Here is a 9,442-nt window from a genome sequence, read left to right as displayed (position 1 = left end):
AAAAATAAAAAAAAAAAAAAAAAAAAAAAAAGATAAAAATAAATGAAGGAGAGAAAAATAAAAATAAATTGCAGTGAGTGATCTTGTCTATTTTCTATCGATAGTTCGAGTCTATATTATTGTTTATATTCACCTATCGTCCGTAAGAATGAGTACCATTCACATTGGATCTATGTAACTTTGCTGCATTGCTATTGCATTTATGTTTAATTGATTACGGGTTTTCACGCTGGTTCTGATTAATTCGCTATCGAGTCGATCGATAATTTTTGCCGTCCAGAGCAGTTCAATCGATACATCCACGATTTGAGATGTATAATTATTACATGGATCGTCGATTATAACGATTAAAAACATAAATGCACTCTATTATTTGCATCCCTTTACAAATGTATGTACTGTATGTGTAATATCCTCTGAGACCCGCAAAGCGAACTTGTATATGAGAAACATTTTGTACAATCGTGTGTTAACTACTTCGTGTGAAAAGGTTAACGAACCATATATATATATCTAATGGATATTGTAATGCTATAATAGATGACTGAGACTACGCTGAGATTCTGAACGCTTTTCTTTACAATGGTGCAGGTGATTGTCTTTGGATTTCGATTTGCGGGTTGATCAGCGATTCACAAACAATTCCACGTGTGTAAGTACATGAGTGCAAATGAAAAAAAACGACTAGAGAGAAAACTAAAAAGAAACTTTATCGTATAGTAGCTATAATTAACGAAACGGAAATGTGATTATGAGATTCTATATTCTATGGAATCGTGGTATCGTTGTGAACTGCTTTCTCATCATCGATCGCTCATATGTGTGTACGAAATTGCTATTGCGGTTAACACATGGGTAAAAAGTATAAATTGTAGACAGACGAACGGACAGACAGACAAACAGACGTGGATCGGAGGCATGTAATACTTAGGCTTACAATACTGTAATGGATAACATTATACACGCATTTGATTTCCGCCGTTTCCCTCAACATTCCCGGCTAATCGTGGCCATTGATTTTTATTTAATTGCCGCGTATAATCAAGGACGATAAACCATCAATGAACGATGAAAACGAGTCGGTCAATCGAGCAACCATCAGAATACATTTCTTCTTTATTATCTACGATTCGGAATTAGGGGTCTCTTTCTTTCTCTCTCTCTTTCTCTCTCTCTCTCACTTTCATTCTCTTTCTCGCATTCTATCGCTCTGCCTTATACAATATGTAATTCTCTCCGCATATTCGTATTTACAATAATTCATTACTCTAATTATCATTCCATCGAATTCTTTTCTTGTGGCCAACGCAAAACGATTATTTGCTCCTTGTTGTTTTTATCCTTCGCATCCTTGAACACTCTTCGGCCATTGTGTGCATTTTCATACGCGCGGAAACAATTATACGTATCTATTAAGCTTCGTTTACACTGACATTCACGGATCCATTTTTGAGACTAGGTTATATGTACAATTATATTCGCTGATTTTCCTATCATCAATATAAGCTTAATAAATACGATTTGTCAATTATGATTAATCAGTCGTCAGATATACCAACACGAAAAAATGTATAATATTAATGCACATGTGTTGCGAAACGACAATTTATCATTCCCGAAATTGAGCTATACGCGTAAGTATTATATACTTATACAAAATAGTGCTATCGTGATCGTGTGACCAATATTATTGGTGAAAAAAATTCAAAAGTTATAGATTACACGACAACGATGCATTGTATACTGTATTATGGTAATATGTTTCGCGTGATTAAAAATCCAAGACACATATTTGACGTTTGCTGAGTGATTATGCCAATATTGTAAACAATAGAAATATAGATCCGTGATTACGATCGAGAGAAACGATTACGTTTACAATTATGTAGAAAAAACGCTTTAGAATTATATTAGCGTTTATAACGACATCGTTTGCGATTTCAATGTGAACGAAGCTTGATGAAGAGAGGGCGTTGTTATCGGCGCATGCGTCAGACCGGAGCGAATCGCGTGTAACGAATGTGACCACTGTGCATGTATATATGTAATCCCGTATGTTTTACAAATAAATGCGATTTTCATGCGCATACGTTCGTTAGTACGCGTATGGAAATGAAGTCTGCGTGGCGGTGTATAATAAATAGAATATAAAAAAGAAAGAAAAGAACTATAGAGACAACGATGTAGTACGAAGGATGATACAAATAAAATCGATGATCGCATGGTTAATTTGTTGAATTCGCGAGCACGTGTTCAAGTACGCATTTGAACGTGCATGTTCAACATTTTTGAACGATATAATAGGAAAAAATAAAAAAAAAAAAAAGAAAAATGAAGAAAACAACAAATGGCGGATTCGATGATTATAGGAGTCAAAAATTCATCGTTTTACTCGCATCATGTCGTTTTTTTTATCATTACCCCGCCGAATACGCAATTTATTCGCTATTAAATTTGATATTTCTTTTACTAGTAAATATAGAATATCGAGTGTGATTATTCGTAGCGTAATGATAGCGGATAATAAATATAATACAGATCTATAGATAAAGTTCGGTATGATACAACTATAATACAAAAATTTTATTTTTTATTTCTCGCTTCGTGATCAGTCTCTCTTTCATACATTACCATACTTTCGTTCGTTCGCTCGTTCTTCTTTCGACAAATTCGATTGAAGCGAGGAATTTCGGATTTTTTCATGACAATACTTCACATTTCGTGAAAGTGTCACGGTTGCAAGAACCGCGGTCGGAACTTACAGATTTGTCGCACCTTACATAATTTTGTAACACTCGACTATCCAATGAGCGATCCTTGTATTTTCGAATGTCACACGTGTCTCATAACACACGCACACGTTATATTCTATCACACTTGGCCATTTTCACTCACGCACTCTTCACGTGTCATATATAAGATTTTACCTATTATACGGCACTCTCTTAAATTCCTCTGCCTCTAAGATGAGGCAAGAGTCACTTGTACATATTTAATTAGGAATTTATTTACACGCGTGCTAATTATCCTGGTCGCGACTCTTGGCAGAGTATGAACGATTCTCCGCCATTACAATATTCTTCGATAGATTTCGATTCGATTATTGGCGCTGACGTCGCGATCAATCGTAACTTATCGTTTGATTCGATTATCGCAACGAATACGATCAGTGCTCGACATGATCTTCACAGTGAAGTAAAAAAATTTACATTCGTGACATGTGAGTGGGAATATTATAGAGAAAATAAATGGTAAGTACTATATATATACTAAAATAGCAAGTTGATTTAATTCGTATTAATTAATAATTAGCTTCTTATATAAATTTTAAAGTGATTAATCGATTTGTCAGTTACAATATTATTTCCATAAGCGATAAAGGAATGGGTGACAAAGAATCGTTCGTCAATCAATATTATCATCAGTAATCATCAGTAATTCGATTTAACTGAAATTTTCATGCGCGAGGTTATGATCTTTAAAGGAAAGAATTTTCGCGCTTTTCTGACATATATATATTTATCATTATTACTATAGATATATTGCATCTCGTTTGAGGATAGTTAGCACGCTGTTCACTTTGTTCTTTTTCTTCGTATTTCCAATAAATACCTAGAATTAGCGTAATGATAAGAAGGACAACCAATACGACTACCATTTATAGTAGTGATAATAGTGGGCATACTATAATAATGTCTAGTAGTAGCGTTTCTTCTCATTTCGTCTTTCTTCGTCTTTGCAATCTTAGCTACATCTTCTTTCTTCGTTTCGAATAGTTTCAATATGGCGTTGCTGCTCGTGTGTCGTGCGTGTCTCTTCTCTTGACATTTAACGTTTATTTATTTTTTACCAACTCTTCGTTCTTCTTAAATTCGTATTCTCTTTTATTTTCATTAAATTTTCGTTTTTTTTTTTAAAGTTATTCGTTTTTGTCTTTCTTCCATCCCGATTAAATTTTCTCGTTCTCTTTTTCTCTCGAGGCAGTCCGACCATAAATCGTGCACGTTTTATTTTTCACGATCGAGGGACGGCCGCGCGAGTGCACGTGCACACGCGTGCCTCAAGAAATTAATTAAACGTAGGATAATCACAGAAAAAGGGGTTTCGACGTATGAAATATACGTTCTCGTCAGTAATGTTGTCACTTCACCGCAATAATTGCGGCAGAATCGCGCTGATCAACAAGCTTCCCATCAGCACTACCAACAATTGGCTGTACCAATCTTGAACACGGCTGGAACTCGATCCATTATAAGTCAATTCTTCGTTCTTCACTACTTCGTTCGGGTGGTCTGAATATTCCTCTATAAACACAAAAAAGAAAATAATTGTTAATTGTATGTAATAATCGATAATCATTTAATTCATCAAATATTAAGCGAAAAAATAGGTTAAGATTTTGGAAAAAAATAGGTTATGAATATCTTAATTATTAGTAATTTAATAGTTTAGTAAATAAATTTCAATTTAAAAAATAGATTCATATCTAAATGAAAATACTCGATGAATATTTGTTCTAAAAAATTTTAATAATGTGAAAATTAAAATATTGCTTTTAATTATACATTATAACTAATAATTCCAAGATCCTAGATTCTTATTTACAATTATATTATTTTAAACTTCCGGATTTTTTCTTTCAAATTAAATTCATTTTTATATATTTAATGAACATAATGTTATTTTAATTTTAAGGAAAGAGGTCAAGAACATTTTGAAATTTCTTCAAATTTCTCCAATCTGAAACAAAACTTCCACGAGCTTTGGTAGAAAAAGTTACTTCATTACAAGAATCAACGAATTATATCTGTCGATATCAGAGCGGAAGCTTCAACTTCCAGGTTCCGGCTTATAGGTGAGTAATTACTATCAACTTTTGTTTTTGCATGAAATGAAACGCATTACGATATCGCATAGATCGTTATCGTAAATCACGAATTATGTGGGATACGATTGGATTTCGAAATTAAAAAAAAAGCATCGAGAAATTCAAATCGTTATTATTAAATAAAGACGGAATAATCCATCTCGAATTATTTCAATTCGATATCTTGGGAACACGAATTTTTTGTTGAATCACGAATTTCGAACCGGGCAGATCACTTCGTTAATGACCATATCCTAGCTATCGATGGAATGCAAATGTGTGTGCATTGCATTCACATTGCATTTTCAAGTCAAATTATCATAGATGATAACATAAAAAAGAGTATACAAAAGTATACGAGAGTATACAAGAGCGACAGATGGTCATCGAGAAAGATGGTTGAATTGAAACCTTGACTACTTTTGATTATTTTCTAGCTTATTTGATTATTCTCTATCTAGCACATATTTCGAGAGTTGAAAGGGTCCCTTTCTATCTATTAGACGTTTTTTACGTGAAATTTTTTAGATAATTTTTTCCTATTGCCCGCGATATTTTTCCTCTGTTTAATCCTTTTTTTTTGTGTGCAATAGATATTTGAAATTTGTTATCTTACTTTTAAATCCAATTTTTAAATCCAATTGAATTGCCACTTTTATTCAAGTTTCGATTATATTTCGAATTTTGTTATCAATTATTAAAGTTAATGAAATCAGAATTGGATCAAAAATTGGATCTAAATGTGAAAGAAAAATCGTATTTTACGGACTAACCCCTCGATCATGGAGGTATGGTTTCACGAGTGGTATGGTTTCAAAAATTTCACGTGCGATCAACCAATGTAAATGATCATTCATTTTGACATAATTCATACAAAGTATCGGGCGATTGTAATAAGTAGAACGAGCTACGAAAAGGGACAATATAATTTTAAAGCTCATTAAAATTTATTTGCTCGTTATTTACTTTATCCGATTTAATACGACCGAACGATAAGCCGAATAAATTACATAAAATGATTGTTTGGCACGCAATGGACCGTCACGTTCAGCTACATAACGGTAATTTAATGATCGAAGCGTCGACGACGTTCCTCTTTGACTCGGTACTCGTGAACGGACGATGGAAAAGAAAGATTTCGCACGACCATGGACCCGCGCTTGCCGTATTTCCGAAAAGAAAAACTATCAATTATGCAATGCTAATAACGAACCGCGTTGATTTCTTCGCCCGAAAAAGAAAAAGAAACGGTTTACACAAAAATAACGAGCAGTAAAGTCGTCGGGTACGAGTGGTTTATCTTAATTTTATGCAACACTGATGCCGATACAAAGTGATAATTATCAAAATTGGACAAAAAGAAAGAGACGATTAAAGACACCTTAACCACATATCGATAAGGGGCAGGATCATTTTCCCTTTAATATACAAATATTACTTAATTATTTAAATCGCTTTAACTATAATTCCTCGTTACTCTATTCCATAATTAAATTCGATTCAACGGATATTTAATCGTAGATTTAATCGTAGATTTAATTCGCGTCGATCGAATGAAAGAAGCCTCTTCTTTTCCACGATTAATTTCGACGAGACGCGACGACGAGAGAAATTTCGCGTAAGAAAATAAAAGGAGTATAAAAAAAGAGAGAGAGAAAAAAAGGAGGGATTGAACAAGTAGGGAGTGAAGGGGAGATAGAAGGAGGGAGAGAGAAAAAAATGAAAGAATCATTGGCCGAGATAATGGTCGCGAGGAGCATCGAGAAACTCGTTTCGCGGCAAAGAGAGCAGGTGGCAAGAGTCGGTGGGGCGGTGTGTTATACGTACTGTTCTTCTTCTTCTGGCCGATCGAGGTCTTGGGCGGCGAGGAGGACGGAGGTCCATTGTGAATCGGAGGCTGATGCGGATGCACGGGGTAGATGGCCGGAGGGGGCACGTGGGGCAGGGTCGGCGCCGCCGTGGCCGGTTGATGATGATCGTGATGATGATGAATGCTGCCCCCTGGGTAGAATCGATCTCCGCCCTTGAGGACGCTCGGTGGTGGCGGGGGTGGTATTCCAGCGGCTCCTCCACCCAAAACAGCGGTGCTGGTCGAGCTGCTGCTTGGTACAGTGCTGCTGGTTACGGCCACGGCTGAAATACGACACACGGATCGGCATTAACATTTTCCTATCTCTCTAACATTCTTATTACATTGTCATGCTCGCGAGTCAGGACGGCCTTTTTTCAGGACGTTGCCTGGTATAACGCCGTGGCCTCGGGTATACTTCGTTGCGGCTATTGAATTTTAGCGTGTAATCTCACCGCCACTTTTTTACCTGGTTCACGAGTTGCGTGCAATTTCCAACCGAGTCTCGATTACTGTTGTTACGCGCGCCCGCGCAACGAACATCGTTCGTTGTTCACGTTGGTGTTTCCAGTCGAATGATTTAGGATAACATCGCGTCGACGAACAAGTTTCGATTTTAACTCGTGGAAACGCCAAATCGCGCACTGGTTTTGCGTAATTTTCAACGGGGAGAATCGCGCGTTCCAACGCGACCGCGTCGACGATTGCTCGTAAATGGGACGAGTGTCCGGTGAATAGCCATCGATTTCAATTACCTATGTACGTATATACATAGATGCGAGCGTGTAAGGTTCGGTTATTTTAAAACGGGCTCCGAATCGAAATACAGACGAGGTTATGATTGCGTCCGTTAAATTTTATTTAATCGGACTGCCGATCATTTGCCGATCATCCGTACGCGTAATAGTAGAATCGCGCGTAAACCGTTACAGTTATAACCGTAAAGGCGGTATCGTAAAAATTTGATAGGTAGGATTTGTGGTTCTCGCAACGTGGAAACCGACCGAGGAGCGTGGATTCTTGACTCTGCGTGCGACTCTGCTTGGTTTAAAAACGTTTATGGAATAAAAAGATATATTTTTATACTATTTTTATAAGAATTTATTTTCAAGGCCTAATTTAATTATCGGAGATTACGGTTCATTTATTAAAACCGATCGACTGTTAATTATAAAACTATAAAGGAAGAGGGAGAAGAAAACATGGTTGGACATAAGGAATGACAAATATTCCGTACACACGGTCGAAACTTCGCAAGCACAAAGAGCGAGGAGGAGAACGAACCTTCACCGGTGGAATAAAGTCGAAGATTAATTTCGCATTTTCGTCGGCTAATTGCCGGCGTAAATGTCTTTCGCCGCGGTCGCGCTCGCGGCGCAAAGAAGAGAAGCCCGTCTGAAATTTTCCGCGAGATTAACATTTCTCGCGGTTCGTGGCTGTTGATAGTAATCGTAGAGCATCGTACACGAGCGTGCTCACGCTCTGATCCCGCAATGAACACAACACAGTAGAGAGCCGCGGAAGGATTTCGAGGTCGGGAGAGCCTCGTGGAATCTTGAATGCCCGAGACTCGATGGAAGAAGGAAAGAGAGAAAGGGAGTTCAGAGTTCTCGGCCGGCGAAATAGCTAGTCATTATGGCGCATGAATCGTCTCCGACGAGTGTTGGGCCGGTGGCAGGGAGGAAGGTGAAAGAGGTGTCTCGGGAGAACGGTTGGAACGAATTAGGGAGAGAAGAGATCGCGGGCTAGAATGAAATAGTGGAATTTATTGTGTTCTGGGTCAGCGTTCGGTCCTCTAACCGCAACAAATGGTGCACGAGTAACAATTATAATTGATAGGGATTATTTAAGAGGGGAGGAGCACAGAGGTGGTCGCGGAGCGGAAGGGTGAATTGCGCTCGAAGCGGAAGATCAAGGAATCGACCGTCTGTCGTTACGGAAGGTCCTCCCCTTTGTAACTAATTAGGAGATAATGAATTTATGACGTAGACTTTTTTTTTTCCGATTCGCTTCATCCCCCTGTTGCTCGTGAACACGGTGAGCTGATGCATTGACGCGAAACCGTGAAGGTTCTTAAACGTGATTTACACGCGAAATGAAAAGGCGGCGCAGACGACGTAGACAACGACTATAATTTCAGATTATGATAATCAGATCCATTAGAATACTGGTCGTACATGTGAAATGATTCCTTGCGGTAGGACAGAGGTTTTTGTTCGTTGCACGAGGATATAAGGATAGGTTACAGAACGATCGTTGTAAATGGGATTTGATTTTCACTTCCCGTTTAATTTCGAGTATCTTTGGGATGAATATTGATATTTTTATTCGATGAAAAAAAATGAATACTCACAATTGTTGCGCGATGTCGCTGATGACGACGAGGTGTCAGCTTCGTTGCGGCAGCACACTTTGAAGACCACCTTCATGTTGTTACTGGTGCATCGTCCACCGATGCGTTTGTGGAGATCGTCCTTGGACGAAGTGCTGATGAAATAGTAATCGTGGCCTGGCAGGAACTCCAGGCCTTCGGGTTGCGGTGTGAACGGCCTGAAGGTGATCGTGAAGTACATAGTCTTATACGGGTTGTTACAGACCGCTATCACTCGCGGATTCGGATTTGTTATCCGACATGTTTCGTACTCCTCTTTGGACACCTGTGAAACACATGATGCATCTAAGCACAAGCTACCGATGCGAATCGAATGGCAACGCTATTTATTTGT

At 37.9% G+C, this 9,442-nt stretch overlaps 1 protein-coding gene and 1 long non-coding RNA gene across 5 annotated transcripts in view; one reads left to right on the top strand and one right to left on the bottom strand.

Annotated features, from left to right (window-relative positions):
• Window positions 1-68: 68 nt before the first annotated feature.
• The window catches only part of LOC102671226 (ephrin-B2), a 90,339-nt gene continuing 80,965 nt past the window's right edge, over window positions 69-9,442 (bottom strand). For 2 of the 3 annotated variants that reach the window (XM_031512921.1, XM_031512922.1), the window contains 3 exons: window positions 9,070-9,373; window positions 6,695-7,000; window positions 2,406-4,304 (listed from right to left, as the gene is read on the bottom strand). In XM_031512921.1, the coding sequence (XP_031368781.1) occupies window positions 4,147-4,304; window positions 6,695-7,000; window positions 9,070-9,373 (768 nt within the window). In that variant the 3' untranslated portion in view covers window positions 2,406-4,146. Of the gene's footprint in view, window positions 514-2,405; window positions 4,305-6,694; window positions 7,001-9,069; window positions 9,374-9,442 lie in introns of those variants that run through there. The other variant, XR_004151217.1, reaches the window with a different exon arrangement.
• The window catches only part of LOC116186258, a 106,478-nt gene continuing 100,089 nt past the window's right edge, over window positions 3,054-9,442 (top strand). For both annotated transcript variants that reach the window (XR_004151219.1, XR_004151218.1), the window contains exons 1-2: window positions 3,054-3,251; window positions 4,696-4,855. This is a non-coding gene — a long non-coding RNA (uncharacterized LOC116186258). The remainder of the gene's footprint in view (window positions 3,252-4,695; window positions 4,856-9,442) is intronic.

This window comes from Apis dorsata, unplaced genomic scaffold (genome assembly GCF_000469605.1).
Source record: "Apis dorsata unplaced genomic scaffold, Apis dorsata 1.3 scaffold_527, whole genome shotgun sequence".
In the NCBI taxonomy this organism is placed as follows: Eukaryota; Metazoa; Arthropoda; class Insecta; order Hymenoptera; family Apidae; genus Apis; species Apis dorsata.
Note: the sequence above shows the minus strand (reverse complement) of the source record. Positions and strands in the feature narration are given on the sequence as shown.